This window comes from Gaeumannomyces tritici (assembly GCF_000145635.1).
Source record: "Gaeumannomyces tritici R3-111a-1 unplaced genomic scaffold supercont2.2, whole genome shotgun sequence".
Lineage (NCBI taxonomy): Eukaryota > Fungi > Ascomycota > Sordariomycetes > Magnaporthales > Magnaporthaceae > Gaeumannomyces > Gaeumannomyces tritici.
In genome coordinates this window covers 6,317,834-6,337,399 of record NW_008804546.1, presented here as the reverse complement: position 1 = coordinate 6,337,399, position 19,566 = coordinate 6,317,834, and the positions used below count along the sequence as shown (strand labels likewise).

Genomic DNA, 19,566 nt, shown 5'->3' with positions numbered 1-19,566 from the left:
CAGTGGTCCACGCTTCTCCAACCAACACTACACAAAATGGTCGGCCCAAGTAGCGCCATCATTCGCGCGGCCACTCGCCGTGGCCTCCTCGCCAGAGTCCCGATGACGATGCTGCGGCCGGCGAGCAACGCCGCCAAGGCCACCTCAATCTGCAGCGCCACGTGAGGGTCCACCACGTCGACAAGGACAAGGACGACCCCATGCTCCGGGATGTGCTGGCCCAACGGCCCAAATCGAGGCCGTCGGAGGCGCCTCGGGCCTGGATAAGGACCGGTGCCGTGCCTTCGTTTTGCGTTTTCGGGCAAGGTACCTGCCTGTAACCTGTAATCAAACCATAGAGGGGTTTAGCCTCCAAGCCATCGAATATTTAACCCCAGCCTTTATATTGTCCCCCGAATGTTGCAACCGTTTGTACTGGAAAATGAAAATACGGTCTACCTGGCGGCTGCTCTGGCGCGGCTTGCTTTCCGGCACGCTGTCCTCGGCCATGCGCAGGAGCTGCCGGCACTCGAAATTGGCAGAGTGAAACTTGATTACCCCAGCGGCATCATACCACATTCTCTTTTCGATTGCGAACGTGCTACTGCCTCCGGAACCCGTCGCCAAGATATGAGTCGAGCCGGCCGTGCCTCGTACCGCCGCCGCCCCGAGGCGCGACAAACGGAAGGATCCAATTGTTCAAGTATTTCGTCCTGAAACCCGGGCATTTGCGGACAATCCCGAGCGGGACAAATTTGACAAGCACCTGGTCCCGAGGGCTTAGCCGGAATTGGCAAAGGAACGCTGGATATTCGCTTGTGACTTTGGTATTCGTCGTGTAACCTTTGCCAGCGGGCCCAACCAGGGCGCAAGCCGAGGCCGACATGAACAACGACCAAAACGCAGACGGCCAACAGCCAACCATTGACCCCGACATGCACGACGATTATTACGGCCAATAGCCAACCATCGACCCCGACATAAACAACGACCAAGACGCGGCCAACAGCCAACCATCGACCCCGACATGCACGACGCGATTATTACGGCCAACAACCAACCATCGACCCCGACATGCACGACGATTATTACGACGACAGCGACGACGAGGCTGCAACGCCTAGCGGGCGCAGCACGGCCACGGAGCTCATTCTTGAGACAAGATGCCGCAGCCATCTGTTCGTGGAGGTCAAGGCTTTCGATAGCTTCCGAAATCGAGATGTCATCGGTCTTGGAGCAAACGAAGGTGACGGCGTTGTAAGTGCCATCAAATTTGAGCTGGCGACGGAACGCCCGGCCTAAAAGGTTCCGCGCAGATTTATCGTCGACTGCACGGGTGATGGGCGCGAGGATCCAAAGAGCACTGCACTCTTTCACAGCCAACCATCAACCCCGACATGCACACTGGGGTTACCTCGGGCGGAGGGCAATGAAGTCGCGACAGCCCCAAAAAGGAAACTTGCCTTTTCCCTCGACGCCCGGTGCTGCTTGTTGGCAAAGGCGGCGTTCTCCAAGGCGGCGTTTTCCAAGGCGGCGTTTTCCAAGGCGGCGTTCTCCAAGGCGGCGTTCTCCAAGGCGACGCACGGGTCGACGTCGGAGATGGTCAGGGGCCGCACGTTGGGCGCGAACGGGAAGGGCAGGACGATTATTACGACGACAGCGACGACGAGGCCGCAACGCCCAGCGGGCGCAGCACGGCCACGTACCCGGTCCACATCCGGGCCTTTACGACGCTGGGCGACAGGGCGGAATCAGCTTAAGGCATTACAGCGGGACAAATTTAACAAACACTACGCTACGACTTCTTTCTTCACGCTTCAAAAACGAGATTCTGGCGCCTTCTCAAGATGGGTTCTTGAAACTTGTTGCGCATACAGGTCTCGAATCGTCTCTCAACTTCTTTTCCGATCGTTGTTTCTTCAAAAAAAAACTCCTCTCTTCTGCACCTAATCCCGAGGGCTTAGCCAGAATTAAAATATTTATTTGTAATTTTAGTATTCGTCGTATAGAGCCAATAGCCAACCATCGACCCCGACATGACAACGACAGCGACGACGAGGCCGCAACGCCCTGCGGGCGCAGCACGACCACGTACCAGAGGAAAGGTCCCAGACCACAAGGCACAAACAAGCTCGACTCTATGATGCCATGGCCACGCGACTTGGGTCTTACTCTGCATCATCCATCGTCTTGATGCGTTTCTTGGCGAGCTCAAAAAGAGAAAAGAAAATGGCGTTGACGGCGCAGGAACGTCCCAGCCTGGAAAGCCCCTCAACATCAACGACCAAGATCCTCTCCAGATCGAGCGCCAGATCCGCGCCGAAAGGAGAGCCAAGCGCCTCCAGCAGAAGAAGGAGCTAGAGGAGCGGCATAATGAGAGCGCGCAGGATGTCTCGGACAAGCCGGAGCGGGCCGCCGAGCAAGCCGCCGAGCAGGGCCCCAGCATCCCCGAGGATGTGTCCGACAATAGGCCCGACACGGTCCGGATGCTGGCGCAAAACGCCCTCGCCGAGACTGGCAAGCTCGCCGGAAGGCCGCCCATCGCCCATCCTGAGGCGCCCACCGGAACCCTGGCGGAGGGCGACACGCCTAGTCCGCGGTACATATTCCTCTGGAAGAACGAGTCGATTGGGTCTGTGAACACGTTCAAGGGTGATTAGCCGTTATTTTTAGACTCGTGGCATCAGGACGGTACCCACAGATCATGGCCCATGACACGATACCGCAGAGTCCGCCAGAAATCAGGACCGGGCCGGGGCTCGCATGGCTGCTGCCAGAAAGTGTCGTGACGACGTCGCGGTCGCTGTCCGGGTCCGCGTCGTACATGACACGGCCCTGCACCTCGACGGTGACGCCGGGGTTGCCGGGGTGCTGGACCACGGCCCCGACCTTGGTGTTGGGCTGGAAGCGGCGCGGATTTGTTCTGGGCGCGTTGTTGATGGATTTATTCTGGACACTCGCCAGGCTGGAGGGAACAGGCCCATCAACAAGGCGCCCAGAAAAATCATCAACCCAAAAGGCGGTTGTGAGCGAACTAGTCCAAATATCACTAAAGGGTTAGTGTCTTGTGTCTTGTTGTCGATGGCGGCTCACAGAAGGACAGTGACTCTGGACCAGCGAGGATGGTTGCATCAACATACCGAATCTGGGCTTGGGCAGCAAACCCCTCCTTCGCGCCCGGAGCCGGCTCGCCGGCTGCCGTCCATGCTCAGGTCCGTGTCCTTGAGCAGCTCAGGGATCCGGGACGGCAGCGGTGCGTGAACCTGCCGGTTTCGGGTATCTTGTGGTCGGGGACCACGACGGCCGCGCGCGCCACGCGCGGGTGCATGAAGAGCACGAGCGACAGCAGCACGCCCTCGAGCAGCCACGCGCGGGTGCATGAAAAGCACGAGCGATAGCAGCATGCCCTCAAGCAGCCACGCGCGGGTGCATGAAAAGCACGAGCGACAGCAGCACGCCCTCGAGCAGCCACCCTCTGGGCAGGTCGGCGAGGCCCCGGCATGTTGTCGTTGACCTCGTCGGCCACGTCGTCCATGTTGACCATGTCGGCGCCCTAGCATGTTGTCGTTGACCTCGTCAACCACGTTGTCCATGTTGAGCTTGGCAAACGTGCTGATCATCTGGCGGTGCTCTGGTGATAAAAGTTAGCCAAGAAGGCTACCAGGCCAGCAAGCGAAGCGAAGCCGATGCACATCCACATACCTCAAACGCACTCACCCATTTGCCACTTCTGCTTGATGTCCTCCCACTCAAGCTTGGGGATGGATGCTTTTTTCCGAGATCCACTGGGAAGCCATCAGAGACGATGGAAACTCCAGCTCAGACGAGGACCTGCAAGGCTCCGGTGATGAAAGTTAGCCAAAAAGGCTGCCAGGCCAGCAAGCGAAGCGAAGCTGATGCACATCCCCACGCACTCACCCATTTGCCACTTCTGCTTGATATCTTCCCACTCAAGCTTTGTTGGGGATGGGTGCTTCTTTCCGATGAGATACGATGGAATCTCCAGCTCAAACGAGGACCTGCAAGGCTCCGGTGATAAAAGTTAGCCAAGAACTGATGCACATCCACCTACATCAGACGCACTCACCCATTTGCCACTTCTGCTTGATGTCTTCCCACTCAAGCTTTGTTGGGGATGGGTGCTTCTTTCCGAGCTCTACCGGGAAGCACTTGACCTGACGGAGACATGGGACGATGGAATCTCCGGCTCAGACTCGATGGAGGACCTGCAAGGGGGCCCATGTTAGCGGCCAGGCAGAGCAAAGGTAGGGACAGTGTTGAACTAATGAAGAACTCGCCCGACATTGCTGCGGAATAGGTGTGTGCCGGTCTTGACGCAGCGGGAAGAGATTTTTCGAAAGGGATTGAGCACGCCACGGCACGTGGACAGCAGGGTGCCGGCAACGATGAGCGACTCCTGCAGGATGACCATGTTGTCGGACCTGACGAGCTGGAATAGGAAGCAGCACAGCTTGTCTTGAGGGAAAAAGACGTGCGGGAGGGGAAACCAGGGCCAGAGGGAAAAGCGGGAGGGGAAACCAGGGCCAGAGGGAAAAGCGGGAGGGCCAGAGGGAAAAGCAGCGAGGCTCGCCTCCCCATAGCAACTTCCTAATCCTTCCCCATGGGCAACTTCCCAATCCTTTGCTCCCCTTGGGCAACTTACTAATGCTTCCCTTCCCATGAGCAGCTTATGAGCAGCTTCCCAATCCTTCCCTCCCCATGGGCGACTTTCTAGTTTTTCCCTCCCCTTGGGCAACTTCCTAGTTCTTTCCTTTCCATGAGCAACTTCCTAGTTCTTTCCTCCCCATAGGCAACTTCCCAATCCTTCCCTCCCCATGGGCGACTTTTTAGTTTTTTGAGCCTGGAGCAGCGGGCTGTTTCTTAATACGTATTCTTCATCGGGATAAGCTTCGCCGGCCGTACGATCGTGAGCCCAGGTATTCATCTCGTATCCGCTTCTTGTGTCCTGCTTTGTCTACTCACGGGGGAGGCCGTCGGTTCAGTGCGCCATGGGTAGGGGGATTCGAGCCGGGCTGTGACCTGTGCGTGAGGCAGCAACCAGACTCCCGTCCAAGCCCTGAGTCCACAAAACGAACAACCTCGGGCGGATAATGACGAGATGGGAGGGGCCCCTCCCCATGGCAACTTCCTAGTTCTCCCCTCCCCTTGAGCAACTTCCTAGTCCTTCCCTTCCCATGGCTTGCCTCCCCATGGCAACTTCCTAGTTCTCCCCTCCCCTTGAGCAACTTCCTAGTCATTCCCTTCCCATGGGCAGCTTCCTAATCCGTCCCTCTCGATGGACACAAGTTTCCCCGCTTCAGCTCCAAGGTCGGGAGGGCCAGAGAGAAAAGCAGCGAGACTTGCCTCCCATGGCAATTCCCTCTCGAGTGACAAAAGTTTCCCCGCTTCAGCTCTGAGGGCCAGAGGGAAAGCAGCGAGACTTGCCTCCCCATGGCAACTTCCTAATCCTTCCCCTCGAGTGACACAGAGTTCGCCACTTCAGCTCCAAGGTTTCCGGAAAGGCCAAATGCGGCAGGTCGAAACGACAATCTACTTGCTCATAGGCGGTAGAGGTAGTCTGGAGCTGCCCAGTGGGTCACACTTGGGCCATCAGGGTTGGTCAAGCCGTGGCTGCCTGGCCACAAAAGGGAAGTTGCAACCGCTCAGGGCTCAGGGTGGGTGGGCTGGTGGTTGGTGGGCTAGAGGATGAGTGCAAAATTTCTAATTCCCAAGGCACATCCAGTTTCCCTCCAACTCCAACCACAACAACATCATACCAGCCTAGCACCAAGCATTGGCGAGACCAAAGCCGACGCCTCCGGGCATCATCATCTTTATCCTCTTTATCCTTTTTCAGTTTCGGTACGTTCCCACCCACCGGCTACCGTGCCTGGTACCCATTGCACTCGTGAGACCCATCTCGCTGCCCCCGCCACCCTCCCTGTCCTTGTGCGTGCAACGCAAAGGTGAAATGACACAAGAGACGAGGCCAAGCATCTAACATTTGTCCTGTTCTTGATCCAGAAAGCCTTGGTCAACTGGGCCAGCAGCAGCAGCAGATGCAGCTGCTGCTGCTGCCCCTCATCGAAAATCGCGAGGAGCTGCTCATCGAAATCGTCAACACTCGTAGCGATTTTCGATGAGCGGCTGTTTGTCGAACATCGTCAACAACTCCTTGCGATGTTTGACGAGCAGCTGTTGGCGGATATCCCCGGGTCGAGGTTCCTTCCCCAAGGAACTTGGTCTGGATATCCCTGGGTCGAGGTTCCTTCCCCAAGGAACTTGGTCTGGATATCCCCGGGTCGAGGTTCCTTCCCCAAGGAACTTCGTCTGGGAGATATACGTCAACAGCTCCTTGCGATTTTCGATGAGCAGCGTCATGGACGGAGGGTGCGTGGCCGAGGGTGCGTGGCCGAGAACCTCTTGACCTCTCGAGAGCTCGCCGCCTCTTGACCTCTCGAGGAGGGCGCGTGGCCGAGGGTGCGTGGCCGAGAACCTCTTGACCTCTCGAGAGCTCGCCGCCTCTTGACCTCTCGAGGAAAGCTCGCCGACCTCTTGACCTCTCGAGGAGAGCTCGCCGCCCTCTCGACCTCTCGAGGGTGCGTGGCCGAGGAGGGTGCGTGGCCGAGGACCTCTTGACCTCTTGAGAGCTCGCCGAGCTTCTCGGGGGCATCAGCAGCAGCAACAGCAGATGCAGCTGCTGCGCAGGATCGAGGCCGCCGAGGATGTCATCAAGTTCCCCCGGGAGACGGAGGCCGCCGAGGATGTCATCAAGTTCCCCCGGGAGACGGAGGCCGCCGAGGATGTCATCAAGTCCCCCGGGAGACGGTTGCCAGCTCAGAGATGGAGGCTGCCGAGGACGTCATCATCCCCCCGGGAGACGCCAGCTCAGAGATGGAGGCCGCCGAGGATGTCATCAAGTTCCCCGGGAGACGGTTGCCAGCTCAGAGATGAAGTCTCTCGTGAGTGCCCTCGCCGCTTGCCAACTTGAACAACCTCCAACACCCAGTTCAACCGCCTCACCTGCGGTGCCTTTGGACTTGCTCCTCGGCCTCTTGAACCTGCCTCTTTGCTCCAGCGGGGCTGTTCGGTCCCACCTCGCGATTTCGATGAGCAGGTGCGCGAAGGCTTCGTGAATAAAGGTTAGCAGATGATCATCCCACGTTTCTCTTTCCTGGGCAGAGCGAAAACTAACCACAACTTGTGAATGGGGAGGGATCTGCAGATTCGAGAAGCACTTGAGCCGAGAACAAAGTCTCAACATCCCAACACATCCCGATCGTCTTCCGGGCGAGCTAGCGTCTTCTGGGCGACCTGCTGTCATCAGGTTTCAATCCATATACCTCGACGATATTAGCTCGTCCGGAAGACGCGAAGCTCAGGTGGTACAAGAGCAGGACATCAAAGTCCATATACCTCGACGAGGCTGTCGCCAGATGCAGCAATATGCCAAGCCGAAGACGACTGCATCTGCAGCGCCGGGGCCTGGAATCCCCGCTGACGAGAGCCGGAGGGAGATGACGGACAAGTACCGCATCTGCGTCGCCGGGGCCTGGGATACCCCCGCTGACGAGAGCCGGAGGGAGATCGCGGACAAGTACCGCATCTGCGTCGCCGGGGACGACGACTGGTGGCTGTACGGCAACAGCTACTACCACATCGTCTGCTTCAACGCACGAGGCCGTCGCCAGATGCAGTTGGTTCCGGATGGAGCTCGGCTGGTAAGTTTGGACAATCCCTTCTTCCCCATTACTTCTCATGCTGGGCAATGAATTGACACAAGGTTTTGCCCAAAGGCGAGATGAGGTGCGGGGATGACTGGTTGGGGCCGATGCACCGCCAGCAGCTGAGTCCTGCGCCGCCCGCGAGAGCACAGCGGATGGGCAGGGCAGGGCCACATTGACGACGAGGTAACTGTCGGTTCTATATCTTGCACATGACCAGCCTTGGTCTTCCCTTGGCTTGCATGAGCAAAGTGTTTCCTTGGCTGGTGCCACAAGTTTCTTTGGCTCTAACACTTTTCGCTTTGACCCAGACTAGGCTTTACGGCGTCGGCATCCCCGACCACCAGACCTGCCTTTTACGGCGTCGACCTGCCTTTCACGGCGTCGACATCCCCGACCACCCCGGGGTCCGTCAAGGCTCGGCTGCCAGCCGTCAGGGCGGCATCACATGAGCGCCGTCGGGGCGGCACCACAACAGCCTCCGTATTCGCGTACGCGAGTACGTAGAGGTAGAGGCCGTCCCGGCGGCGCTCCGGGGCGCCACCACTGCTTCTGCCGACACCACCGTCAGAGCCCGATCTGGGCGACATGGCGGCAGTCGCTAAAATCCCGATGGAGAAGAAGGGATATCTCGTCGAGGATCAGCACAAGTATCCTCCCACGATGAACTACCAACGCCATGACGAGCCGAGGGTGGGTGCGACGTGCTCGACAAGGACATTAACAGCACTCGTCTTATCATCTATCTTCTTGAAGATCTCGAACGCCTCCTCGTACAGCCCGACGTTGATGCAGACCTCGGAGATCTCCTGGGGGTTAAAGCCGTCCAGGCGGTGGATGTAGTCCATGACGCGAGACTTGTCTGCCTTGGCGGCGGTGAACATGAGAAGGTTCTGCAAGTTCTGTCAGCCGGCCCTTCCTGCAGCCGCCCACGGCCGCCGTGGACCGGTTCCTCAACCAGCTGGTGACCGAGGTCTGGGTCGACCACGGCTGCCAGCCGTCAGGAAGACGGTGCAAGTGCTTCCTGGGAGATCTCGGAAGCACCCATCGCCAACAAAGCTTGAGTGGGTGTGCATGCGAACGAGCTCTGTGTCTGAGCAGCCGTTGGGGCGCCACCACATGAGCCGCCGACACCAGCATCCATCCCCAACAAAGCTTGAGTGGGAGGCATCAAGCAGAAGTGGCAGGTGGGTGTGAGTGCGCATGCGAACGAGCTCCATGTCTGAGATTTGTTTCGGTGCGCCATCGCATCCGCATTCGCCCGCGAGTGTGTCGAGGTGGAGGCCGTCCCGATGGTGGCGCTCTCTGCTGCATCCACACACCCACGGCGACCATGTGCTGCCGTCCCGGCGATTCCGATCATCCCTGCCCGACGCTGTCCAAGGACTACCGTGGCAGGGCTACCGTGGAATTTCTCTTCGGCCCAAACACCGGGCATTTCTCTTCGGCCCAAACACCGAAAGGGACCTCCGCGAGCTCCACGACGACGCCCGGAGGTCAACGAGGAGTGGCAGCACTGACCGCGGCACTCCCCTTCGGCCCAAACACCGAAAGGGACCTCCGCGAGCTGCACGACGACGCCCGGAGGTCAACGAGTGGCAGGCCAACGAGTGGCAGCACTGACCGCGGCCCGGTGCGGGCAGCCCCCGAATGACGTCATCGGACCCCGGGTGCACCATTACCTCCGTTTCAAACTGCAGGTTTATGCTGGGCCGCGGCTTGTTCTCGGTATGGTTGTGGTTAAAGATCCAATGGCAAACACTTGCGCACACCCAATTGCGCCGGCTGCTGTGGCTGGCTCCGTACTGGCCATGTGCTGGCTTGGTGCTGGCTTGGTGCTGTGCTGGCCATGTGCACCAGACGCACTCAGGTTAAAATAATGAATTATAGCTGGAGAATGCAGCCCACGCTTTGATTGAGCCAGTGTCGTCCGCCCATGCCGTGCAGGTCACCAACTGGGTCTTCTGGGTCTTCTGGGTCTTGTGCTGTCTGTCAATCAATCGCCCTCGGGACCAGTGGCTGCCAGTCAAACCACACACACGCGCGCACACCCCCTCAGCTAATTCGACGCACCCGCCCCCCTTGCCCTTGCCCCCCCTTCCCTTCACTCCCTTTCCCACGACCCTGCGCGAGACACCGACGTGGAAGGGGTCAAGTACAAGAAGAAGAAGAAGAAGCTTGTCTTGATTTGCCGCCGAGCGCTACGCAGGGTGTGATGCGCCACCACAAACTCGTCGCATTGCCCCCTCTCCCCTGGGGGGGCACTAATCCGCAGCTCTGGGGGGCACTCTGGAGGGCACTAATCCCCCCCCCCTTCCCCCCTCCCCCCCACGGCTGTCCTGGCGTGTCCAGAGCGGCGTCCGGGCTTCAAGTATGGGAGCAGGAAAGCAATGCAATTTCATTGTTCATCTCTCGGCGCCATCCTCACCTAGTACCGACAGCGTGCACCAATCTGCACCGCATGCACCGATTATACCGACCGCGTGCACCGACTGCACCGATTACACCAACTGCACCCACCCTCACTCCTACAATATTTCCCTTGCAATACGGCTCCGTACTCTCCTCACCATCCCCCCGTTCACCTCCCTGTCGCCCGCAATACAAGGTACTTGGAAGCATAGTCTTCGGCCCGCCCTTGGTCACCGACCATCCTCATAATGGTGGCCTGTTTGGCACGCGTCTCGCACTGCTTCACCGTGTCCTCAATAGCCTCAAAGCAAGAATACGCACGCTCAAACGCCTCGGCTGCGCTCGCCGATAGCTCCAGCATCTGCTGTTCTTTGGTTCGTGACTGCTTGCTGCCGGCTAGAGTTGTCGTGCTGAGGGTTGGCAACAAGGTGACGCTCTCTGCACCTACACGCGTGTCCGGCCGGCCCCCTGCGGTTGACGACTCTTGCCCCGGGTGGACGGATGGACACATGTGTGCTGTGAGAAGAAGTGCGCCCTCGGAAAGCTCGCCAGCCAGCCCCGTAAAGGCGTCACCGAGCGTCAGGTACAGCGTTCCAGCCATGAAAGCGGCGTCGCACTCGAGGGCGCGGGGGATGATCTCGCCGAGCAGTCTAGCCGCCTCGGAGAATTCGCCAAGCGAAACGAGGATATTGGCCAGCGAGCCCAGAGAAAGCCAGAGCGCAGGCAACAGGCGGGCGCGCCAGGCAGCCGAGGCAGCACGTAGTGCAAGTACAAAGCCCTTGCGCGAGCGACCGGCGCGGTCGTGCAAACCGGCTCGGGCGAGCAGCAGGCGCACGCGCAAGCAGACATCACGGCCCTGATCGCGTTGCTCGCCAAGTCTGACATTGGTCATTTCCAGGGCGGCGGCAAGCTCGCCACGGCGCGTCAGAGCTTCGACGTGTAGTGAATCGACGATAAAGGTCATGTCGGGCTCGTTTTCGTCTGGCTTTGACGACTGCACCAGCTGAGAAATAAAGTGATCGGCAGCGTCGAGGTCACCGCGATGCAATTCACGGCGGAGACGGATGAGTCCGCGGAAGCGCGACCAGTGTCGGCCCACCTTCCACGAGCGGAGGGGGTCACGATCGAGGGCATCCAAACGCGCAATGGCCTCGTCATAGTGACCGCGAGCGACGAGCAGGCCCGCGAGACAGCAAGTGACCTTGAGCTCGTCTTCGAACATGGCACCGCGGGCATGGACGCGCAAGAAGACTTCGCACATGGTGCGGGATAGGAACGCGAGCCCTAGGCGGTCCCAGAGAGCGGTCGTGAGGGACAGCTGGGCGCCCATGGCGCCCCAAAGGTTGTGCTCGACAACTATGCGCGAGCTGGCCATGATAAACTTGACGGCCGTGGCAATGCTTTCACCATTGCAGAGAGACAGCTTGGCCTCGCTGAGCAGAGCGGAGCTCCAGAGGGGCCAGCAGTTGACCTCCTTGGCCTTGACGCGTAGGAAACTTAGAGTCTCTTTGCCGACTCCTAGCATACTGCCCGACTCGAGATCGCGCACAAGCTGTGGACGAGCTCGGCCAAACTGGAAGAGCCAGTTGAGAGAGAAGTTGAGGCAGGCGTCGTCCCTGTTTTCTCTCGCAGTCGACACCGTCTCCAGCATGGTCAAGACGGCCTCTTTGTGGCTGCCAAAGTCGGCCTGCAGAATCGCCAGGTTCAGCAACGCATACTGGTAAAAGAGACGATCCCTGTTCTGCATTGTGTAGTCAAAATAACGGTGAAGGTAGTCGAAGGATGTTGGGTAGTCGCCCGATCTCCATGCTTCTAGGAAACTAGACTGCATGTTAGCGTCATGCCCGCTAAAACAAGTCTCCCACCGGGGTATACAGGTTCCTTGTCGGCGTCACTGGGTCACGTCACTGCGTCACGTACCTGACGTAGTGTGACAAGCTGGGGATCATGGCACTTCCAGCGAGCAGTTCTCGATAATGCCGCTCAACAGCTGGAGGTATGCGGCAGCCATATGCTATAGCAAAAGAGATGGGGGCTGTCAACATTGAGGCTCTTGGGTGCAGGGTTTGTGCTTTGGGTCGGGAGTGTCTACTTTGTATCTGGTTGACCTGAAACTCGAGCAGAAACTCAATGTCCTCTGTGCTGGCGTCGGGAGGGCCTCCTTGGAGATGGCGACCCAGGCCGGGAGGGCCTCCTTGGAGATGGCGACCCAGGCCGCCGTAGACGACTTGGGCGACGTCGTGCACGGCGGGGCCCCACTCATGCTGGCCGGCCAGCAGCACGCTGTCAAAGGCGAGGCCGCCAATCCCCGAGTTTCTTCGCGTCCAATAGGCAGCCGCCGTGGGTTGACGGTACTTGACAAAGCCAGCCCACAGCTCCGTGGCCTTTTGGAACGAGAGACGCGAGAACTCGAGTTGGGCGCGCCGCACAAAGTTACCAAAGGGGGAGTTGGGCGCTAGGCGCACGGCATCATCGGAGGGCAGCTCCTCGCCGTTCTCAGCAGCCAGCCGAAGCTCCTCGCGGGTCGGTGCAAGCAGCAGTCGCGGGTCATCAGTCAGGAAGCGATGCAGGGCATCGAGCGAGTCGATCTGCCACAGCTTTTTGAGGAAAAGGAGGAAGGAGAGGGGGGACAGGATATGCTCGAATTCTTGTATCGACGTCAGAACCGCCGTGGCGGCCGCCGCCTTTTCCCAACGGTCGACTGAAGAAGCGCCCGGGAGGGGGGTGGCAGAGAGGCTGCTGTGAATGTGTGAGCCGACAAAGCTCAACAACGGGACCGCCGCCTCGTCAGGAACCACCCCCGACACGTAGACATCGATCACCGCGAGCAGTGAGATCTTGGCTGGCGTCAGGTACGACATTCCGGCGAGGCAGAAGCTGGTGTCTTTGGAGCATGGGTCGATGCGAGCATGGGTCGATGCGAGGCGACAGATGGGGCGGCTGGAGACTGGGGGATCTCCACTGTTTACTGAATGGAGAGGGCAGTGGTCGCTACAGTGATGCGTCTGACGAATTCGAGCGGGAGCGGGACTCAAACGACTCGTGTGGGACAAAGGGTAGGTGCGAGGTACCTAGGGACCTACCGTACCCACCACAGTTGACCCTCAACCAAACTGGAAAGTCTTTTAGCACAGGTCGACACCTCCAAACCACCTCCACCTCCACCAACACCTCCAATCCACCGACACCTCCAATCCACCGACACCTCCAATCCACCAGCACCCGACGCCGACTCATCAAAGCCACGTGATACCGCGTCACTCATAATCGCTCCGACCGGAACCCACGCCATGCTTGCAATCCATCCATTCTCCACTCTACCGCTCCTCTGCCTCCAATCTCCAATCCATCCTGCCTAATCTCCAATCCATCCCGCCTCCCGCCCTGCCCGTCCGTTTATCCAAAAACATGCCCGGTCTTCGCATTACGTCGTGGAATGTCAATGGCATCAGAAACCCGTTTGCCTACCAACCATGGCGAGAGAACAAGACCTACCAGGTGCGTTGTCTTGTCCACTCTCCATGTCTTGTCCCACTCTCCATCCGTCTGTTCCTGACCACCCCTCAGGCCATGTTCGACTCTCTCGAGGCCGACATCGTCATCATGCAAGAGACCAAGATCCAGCCCAAGGACCTCCAGGATGACATGGTTCTCGTTCCCGGCTGGGACGTCTACTTCAGTCTGCCCAAGTTCAAAAAGGGCTACTCGGGCGTTGCCATCTACACTCGCACCTCCAAGTGCTGTCCCATTCGCGCCGAGGAGGGCATCACCGGCGTGCTCTGTCCTCCAAACTCTGCCACCAGATTTCGTGACCTCCCCGCCGACTGCCAGATCGGTGGCTATCCCCGCCCCGGCCAGCTGACCCGAGACGTCGACGAGGCCACCCTGGACTCTGAGGGTCGGTGCATGATCCTGGAGTTCCCGGCCTTTGTCCTCATCGGCGTCTACAGCCCAGCCGCCCGCGACGAGACGAGAACCGACTTTCGCCTCGGCTTCCAAGAAGCCATGGATGTCAGAGTCCGTAACCTCGTCGCCATGGGCAAGCATGTGGTTTTGACGGGTGATCTGAACATTATCCGTGGCGAGCTCGACACTGCCGGCCTCGTAGACTGGCTACGCAAGGCAAATATGAGCTTGGACGACTTCCTCTCGACGCCGTCTCAGCGCCTCCTCAACCATCTTGTCTTTGGTGGTGTCGTCATTGGCAAGCGCGATCATGGCCGAGAGACACCAGTCATGTGCGACCTGGGCCGCGAGTTCCACCCCATCCGCCAGGGTATGTATACATGCTGGGAGACTCGCAGGAATGCCCGCCCAAGTAACTTTGGTAGTCGCATTGACTATGTGCTGTGTAGCGCCGGTATCAGGAGCTGGTTCGTCGATGCCGGCATCCAGGAGGGCTTGCTCGGCTCCGACCACTGCCCTGTGTACGCAACCCTGAGTGACATTGTCAAAGCGGGCGAGGAGGATGTTCATATTGCCGATTTGGTGAATCCCGAGGGCATGTTCCGTCATGGGGAGCGGCTACGAGACTGGTCTACAAAAGATCTTCTCTCTTTATCGGCAAGACTCATCCCTAATTTTGATCGCCGCCAGAGCGTCAAGGATATGTTCTCCAAGAGGTTTCCTCAACCACCCCACAAAGAAACGCCCCCAGTACTATCCACTGCGATCGCTTCAAACACATCGATGGACACACAAGCTGCTGCATCCACAACCTTCCAGTCAGGCTTGCAGAAAAGGCCACGCTCGCCACCTGTGTCCTCCCCACCACAGAAGAAAGCCAAGTCGGCAGCAGGCCGGTCTTTGGCCAAACAGACCACTAGCGGCTCCCAAACGAGCTTGAGAGGTTTTTTTACGCCCAAGCAGTCACTCCGAGCCTCTGAGACCATCTTCGATCCCATACAATCCAAAGAATCATGGTCAAAGATTCTGGGCAAGAGGGTTGCGCCAAATTGCGAACACGGCGAGCCCTGTACCAGTCTTGTGACCAAAAAACCAGGTATCAACTGTGGTGAGTTTTTTCTCCTCGGCCCACAGGAGATGGCACACAACAAGTCTTTGGTACCTCCCAGATTCTCCGGCCTATTCACCTCCCAGATTCTCCGGCCTATTCACCTCCCAGATTCTCCGGCCTATTTGCCATCGGCGCTTGTCGACTAAAATACACCCTGTCAGGTCGATCATTTTACATGTGCGCCCGCCCGCTAGGCCCATCAGGCGAGAAAGAAAAGGACACCGAGTGGAGGTGCGGCACATTCATCTGGAGCAGCGACTGGGGAAAATCGAAATAAATCCTCGGCAAGCCCCCATCAGAGTGTTCCGAGATACTCTCAGCCATTCATCATAATCACATGGGTCACCGATGGGTGACAGTTTGCAGTCTCAACCTCGCCCCGACTCATGGCACAGCTGTCAGAGCCTGACTTTCCGTCTAATCCCTTTTCAATTCCTTTCGTCACTTCCTTCTACCTTGTGCCTCCATTCCAATGCCCAGCCGCTGCCAAATTTCGAATCCCGTTTATACTCCTGACGGGAAGTCTTGCATAGAACTTCCAGGATGATACCATGGTTCCCCGTTGGTGGAGCCTGCTACCCAATGCACCTTGCCAGAACATGGACGCGTTGATACGAGCAGTCGTATGCATCTCGCCATGTCAGCCAGGGAGCATCTGGCTAGAAGGCCGGATCCAGATTCATGTCAAACGTGAAAGCCGGATCAAGCTGGAAGGCTGGACCGAGCTGGAAGGTTGGATCGTGCTGGAAAGTCGGGTCAAGCTGGAATTCCGCACCAAGCTGGAAGGCTGCATCAAGCTGCAAGGTTGGGTCGTGCTGCAAGGTTGGGCCGTGCTGGGTGTTGAGGCCGAGCTGGAAAGTCGGGTCAAGCTGAAAGTCGGCATCAAGCTGGAAGTCCGCATCAAGGTGGAAAGCCGCATCAAGGTGGAAAGCCGGGTCAAGCTGAAAGGTCGTGTCAGGCTCAATGGTGAGACAAGCATCCTCTTGGATCTTGTTCCAGAGGTTGGCGGGCGATTCGGTGTTCAGGGGGGCGATCGGGATCCCCAGGGTGTCGGCACTGGATCGAAGACCCGAGCTCTTGTCGCCTGCCGCCAGCAACTCTTCGTTCAAGGAACAGCATGTGTTGCTGCCCACGCTGCCATCGCCAGCAAGGAGGTCGACTTGATGATTGTCATCAACAATCATATCTTTGTCATCGACCTTGCGCGGCGCCCAGGTCGAGTTTGCCTTGCTCTTCAGCTCCTTCCCCTTGGATTTCGTGATCTTGTTGGCAGCAGGCCTTTTCTTAGTCTGGCCACCCTTCTTGCGGTGCGAATCTCCAGCTCTTCCACCGCCGGTCGCCAAAGCGGCCTCGGGGTAGTCGGGCTCATGTCTTACCCCCTCCCTCATCTTGCGTGCGCGTGTCTCTCAGTGAGCGCGAACCTCAGGTAACTCGTACTTCCACATTGTGGAGACTGCCTAGGCTATGAGAAGAATATTAGCTAGTACATCCATGATTTTCGTCTGAGGCAACCGTCAAAGATTACAGTTGCCTGATGTGGTATTGCAAGGGTGCGAGGAATCATGGTGATAGGGAGGGTGAGATTGAACTGAGGGGATAGCTAGTTGCGCAGAGTTTGGACAGCTTCCCCTTGGCGAATTTGGGTTGCCCATCGCAAAAGAGCAAAATGGTTGCTCGTGAAGTCCGCATTTTCCTAATAATCACATACTTCTTGAGATCCGTTTGTCTTTTTGAAGATGTGAATGCGGCATCGATGTTACACCGAGGTTTCGCCCTTCTATCCCCTCAGGTCGCATCCCCTGTGTGGATCATCTGCCCGAGCTATATGGTTGGTTTCGTCTGCATTTACTGTATTAATGAGGAGCATGCGACTTCTTCTCGTCGGTGAAGATTAGACAGAAGTGCATTATCACCTGAGTAAATACACTGTCGCTCGAAACAGCCGGTCGATTTGCTATCGAATTCCTTCTCAAGTCTCCACGGCGTATATTTCTCATCCTCCTCACCAAAGTCCGCCTTTAATCATGTCTAAACGCCATGGCTATGCTGTCATTGGGGCTGTGAGGTAGTCCCCTTGCAGGAATGTAAAGAGAAGGCAGAACATCGAGGATGGGTATCTGTGAAGTTCCGCTATTGCTGTGTATCGCCTCCTAGGTTAGGACCGGCCTCCCTCCCAGCTTCCCCGTTCGTTCTCCTGTAAAACCTAGTTGGGAGTCTCCTTCGCCTCGGTGGCGGCGGCAGCCGCAGTCGCCTGACGGTTGGTCCGCTGTAAGAGAACTGTTGTCAGTCTTGCCAGCCCGAGGAAAGTTGGAATATCGTAGTGCTTACACGGCGAATGATCTCGCTGGAGCGACGCGGGGTGTAGCGATAGTCAGGGTGCTTCTCGTGAAGCTTGCGCTTGATGTCGTCGGCCATCTTCTTGTACTTGGAGCGCATCACGGGAGTCTCATTTGCCCACTGCTTTCCCAGAATCACAGCTACCATCTAAGTTAGCGTTCGAATTGGGAAATCATCAGGACCAAGTGAACGTACAGATCATATTGTTGTGAATTCCGGGATTGTTGGCCTTGACAGTAGCGTGAAACTCCTTCCTGTAAAGAATGTAGGCATTGGGAGGACGCGGAATCTTCTCCTCCTTCTGAGGCTTAGGATCCTGGGCGACATTGTTGGACTGGGGCTCAGTCTGAGTGGGAAGGGAAAGATTGACGGTGGAGCCATTGGGCATGGCATGGGCGCTGGATTGCATCGTGAATCCGGCCGACGCAACAAGACCGGCATAGCTCGAGGCTAGGGATGTGGCAGGTGCCGAGAAGCTCTGGAAGATACTTGGGTGGATCAAGTTAGGCCGCGCGATGTTCTGTTGGGCGAACGTCGGCTGGAACACATCCTGCTGCATCATTCCAGAGTCGAAGACCTGGGACGGTGACATGAGGGAGCCATTGTAGACCAGCTGCTCGACGATATTGGCGCTTGTTGAGTCACCAGGATTGACGAGGCCAAAGTCCATGGCGTGGTGGTGGTCAGTTTGACCGATGGGGCTGCTAGGGATGCTGTCAAGATGATCTGTGGTGGCAACAGTGTCGGGAGAGGAGGCCTCGTCGAGATATCCAGCACCGAATGAGAAAGACTCGCCGCCGGAGACTTCGGAAATCATCATCGCAGTGGAAGTTCCAGTCGCAGTACGATCAAATCGGATCTTGTTGAAGCCACAGGCTGTCTCATCCGAGATGTTGCAGGAGTTGATGCTGACATCTTGACCACTCTTCCGGAGATCCCAGAGCCAGACCGCGCCGACACCTTGAATCATGACGACCTGAAAGTCCTGCTCAAAGGAGAAGGTCGGCCCAATGTAGTAGCGACGAGCCTTGATGTCACGGACGAAAGAAATCTCGTTGATGCCCGAGTGACTGCAGTTTCTTCTTAGTAATGCCAGTGGAAGAATTATGGGTTAGGGAATCTTACATTCGGAACCAGCTCAGAAGCATCTTCTTGGAGGTCTCATCAAGCTGGTCGAAGAGGATGGTCGCGATGTGCGCGATATTGTTGGTGTTCCCGTCTTGCGTGATCTGGTCCTTGACTATGACCCAGACGGAGGTAGCTACCTCCATTTGGGAGATATCCGCTTCCGGGGTACTCATTTTGGTGGTGCTGTTGGAAACGTCCTGAGGCTGGATTCGGGTGAGAAGCTGTATCCTGGAGTGCTGCTCGAGGCGGCTAGACGAAGAATGGTGGTGATGTGTTGATGAAAATGGTTCTGCAGGCAGAGGAAAGAAGGAGGAAAATCTTGGCTTGGAGTTGAAATGTGAGCACGTTTGTGGTGATGACTTGGTGAAGGGGATCTGAAAACTAAATGGTACCTTTGGGATGTTCCCCCTCTTGTTAATGCATTTGTAAAAGCAGATTATACGATCTCCACTGAATCTTCAACTATGGGGCGGAAATGTGATTGGCGATAGGTTGTATGGCAGTACAAAGCCGGGGGAAGTAAGGAGAAGGACGTTCGCCTTTTGTTGACAAAAAAATGAAGGGAATTCGAAACCGTCAACAGCCGCAAAGTTGGCAAAAAAATCCAATTATCCGACCGCTTGCAAGCCCTAAAGCATTATTTAGCCGTGTTATATTACATTCCAATGTTAAGGAAACGTTGGAATGGTTATCGTGGTCTCCCTTGCGTCGTCACACCTGGTGTAAGTGAGCAGGCAGTTTGGCAGATGTCCGATTAAGGTTGGGGGTTATGGGGCGCGGTGGATGTGGTCGAACGGCCCCCACCGGATTTGGCGGGCGCTGTCAGCCCAAAATGCGGGAACGATGTTCGAAACGGGTCAAGTGGCACACAGGTGCGGATCTTAATGCAAACGTTCCCGCGCTGCCGGGAACATCGAACTGTGCACGCTTGCGTGGTGGGGTGGGGGTGTGGGCGTCCCCCCCCTCCCC

The 19,566-nt window shown here is 57.4% G+C and overlaps 8 protein-coding genes across 8 annotated transcripts; 5 read left to right on the top strand and 3 right to left on the bottom strand.

The window, feature by feature from the left end:
* Nucleotides 1–286: 286 nt before the first annotated feature.
* Nucleotides 287–941, top strand: GGTG_04704 (hypothetical protein; the record flags this gene model as incomplete). The annotated part of the gene is made up of 2 exons (XM_009222501.1): nucleotides 287–676; nucleotides 832–941. The coding sequence occupies exons 1-2, from the start codon at nucleotides 397–399 to the stop codon at nucleotides 939–941; spliced, it is 390 nt and encodes a 129-aa protein (XP_009220765.1). The 5' UTR covers nucleotides 287–396.
* Nucleotides 942–1,053: 112 nt separating this feature from the next.
* GGTG_04703 (hypothetical protein) lies at nucleotides 1,054–2,639 on the top strand (the record flags this gene model as incomplete). Its single annotated transcript, XM_009222500.1, has 3 exons — nucleotides 1,054–1,236; nucleotides 1,480–1,581; nucleotides 2,238–2,639. The coding sequence occupies 3 exons, from the start codon at nucleotides 1,054–1,056 to the stop codon at nucleotides 2,637–2,639; spliced, it is 687 nt and encodes a 228-aa protein (XP_009220764.1).
* A 105-nt stretch (nucleotides 2,640–2,744) lies between these two features.
* GGTG_04702 (hypothetical protein) lies at nucleotides 2,745–6,711 on the bottom strand. Its single transcript, XM_009222499.1, has 9 exons — nucleotides 6,510–6,711; nucleotides 6,323–6,433; nucleotides 5,982–6,126; nucleotides 4,362–4,429; nucleotides 3,898–3,998; nucleotides 3,561–3,610; nucleotides 3,452–3,532; nucleotides 3,120–3,334; nucleotides 2,745–3,013 (listed from the first exon to the last, which is right to left on the bottom strand). Exons 1-8 carry the CDS (start codon nucleotides 6,650–6,652, stop codon nucleotides 3,188–3,190), a joined length of 846 nt encoding a protein of 281 aa, XP_009220763.1. The 5' UTR covers nucleotides 6,653–6,711; the 3' UTR covers nucleotides 2,745–3,013; nucleotides 3,120–3,187.
* Nucleotides 6,671–8,210, top strand: GGTG_04701 (hypothetical protein; the record flags this gene model as incomplete). The annotated part of the gene is made up of 3 exons (XM_009222498.1): nucleotides 6,671–6,784; nucleotides 7,416–7,675; nucleotides 8,015–8,210. The coding sequence occupies 3 exons, from the start codon at nucleotides 6,671–6,673 to the stop codon at nucleotides 8,208–8,210; spliced, it is 570 nt and encodes a 189-aa protein (XP_009220762.1).
* Nucleotides 8,211–9,036: 826 nt separating this feature from the next.
* On the top strand, nucleotides 9,037–9,357 carry GGTG_04700 (hypothetical protein; the record flags this gene model as incomplete). The annotated part of the gene is made up of 1 exon (XM_009222497.1): nucleotides 9,037–9,357. One exon carries the CDS (start codon nucleotides 9,037–9,039, stop codon nucleotides 9,355–9,357), a length of 321 nt encoding a protein of 106 aa, XP_009220761.1.
* Nucleotides 9,358–10,031: 674 nt separating this feature from the next.
* On the bottom strand, nucleotides 10,032–12,996 carry GGTG_04699 (anaphase-promoting complex protein). Its single transcript, XM_009222496.1, has 3 exons — nucleotides 12,208–12,996; nucleotides 12,036–12,129; nucleotides 10,032–11,935 (listed from the first exon to the last, which is right to left on the bottom strand). Exons 1-3 carry the CDS (start codon nucleotides 12,974–12,976, stop codon nucleotides 10,285–10,287), a joined length of 2,514 nt encoding a protein of 837 aa, XP_009220760.1. The 5' UTR covers nucleotides 12,977–12,996; the 3' UTR covers nucleotides 10,032–10,284.
* Nucleotides 12,997–13,421: 425 nt separating this feature from the next.
* On the top strand, nucleotides 13,422–16,764 carry GGTG_04698 (DNA-(apurinic or apyrimidinic site) lyase 2). The gene is made up of 3 exons (XM_009222495.1): nucleotides 13,422–13,613; nucleotides 13,683–15,129; nucleotides 15,294–16,764. Exons 1-3 carry the CDS (start codon nucleotides 13,524–13,526, stop codon nucleotides 15,407–15,409), a joined length of 1,653 nt encoding a protein of 550 aa, XP_009220759.1. The 5' UTR covers nucleotides 13,422–13,523; the 3' UTR covers nucleotides 15,410–16,764.
* A 184-nt stretch (nucleotides 16,765–16,948) lies between these two features.
* On the bottom strand, nucleotides 16,949–19,234 carry GGTG_04697 (hypothetical protein). The gene is made up of 5 exons (XM_009222494.1): nucleotides 18,990–19,234; nucleotides 18,595–18,915; nucleotides 17,665–18,539; nucleotides 17,461–17,609; nucleotides 16,949–17,398 (listed from the first exon to the last, which is right to left on the bottom strand). Exons 2-5 carry the CDS (start codon nucleotides 18,768–18,770, stop codon nucleotides 17,336–17,338), a joined length of 1,263 nt encoding a protein of 420 aa, XP_009220758.1. The 5' UTR covers nucleotides 18,771–18,915; nucleotides 18,990–19,234; the 3' UTR covers nucleotides 16,949–17,335.
* Nucleotides 19,235–19,566: the final 332 nt, after the last annotated feature.

Coding starts and splice junctions, on each gene's coding strand:
- GGTG_04698 (XM_009222495.1), top strand. CDS start 13,524: ATGCCCGGTCTTCGCATTACGTCGTGGAATGTCAATGGCATCAGAAAC. Junction 13,614..13,682: donor GAGAGAACAAGACCTACCAG/GTGCGTTGTCTT, acceptor ACCACCCCTCAG/GCCATGTTCGACTCTCTCGA. Junction 15,130..15,293: donor AAAACCAGGTATCAACTGTG/GTGAGTTTTTTC, acceptor ACACCCTGTCAG/GTCGATCATTTTACATGTGC.
- GGTG_04702 (XM_009222499.1), bottom strand. CDS start 6,652: ATGCCCCCGAGAAGCTCGGCGAGCTCTCAAGAGGTCAAGAGGTCCTCG. Junction 6,434..6,509: donor CGGCGAGCTTTCCTCGAGAG/GTCAAGAGGCGG, acceptor CCTCCTCGAGAG/GTCAAGAGGCGGCGAGCTCT. Junction 4,430..5,981: donor GGATCAAGAACAGGACAAAT/GTTAGATGCTTG, acceptor TTCCTATTCCAG/CTCGTCAGGTCCGACAACAT.
- GGTG_04699 (XM_009222496.1), bottom strand. CDS start 12,976: ATGTCGTACCTGACGCCAGCCAAGATCTCACTGCTCGCGGTGATCGAT. Junction 12,130..12,207: donor TCAGGTCAACCAGATACAAA/GTAGACACTCCC, acceptor CTTTTGCTATAG/CATATGGCTGCCGCATACCT. Junction 11,936..12,035: donor AGCTTGTCACACTACGTCAG/GTACGTGACGCA, acceptor CATGCAGTCTAG/TTTCCTAGAAGCATGGAGAT.
- GGTG_04697 (XM_009222494.1), bottom strand. CDS start 18,770: ATGAGTACCCCGGAAGCGGATATCTCCCAAATGGAGGTAGCTACCTCC. Junction 18,540..18,594: donor CTTCTGAGCTGGTTCCGAAT/GTAAGATTCCCT, acceptor AAGAAACTGCAG/TCACTCGGGCATCAACGAGA. Junction 17,610..17,664: donor AATTCACAACAATATGATCT/GTACGTTCACTT, acceptor CTTAGATGGTAG/CTGTGATTCTGGGAAAGCAG.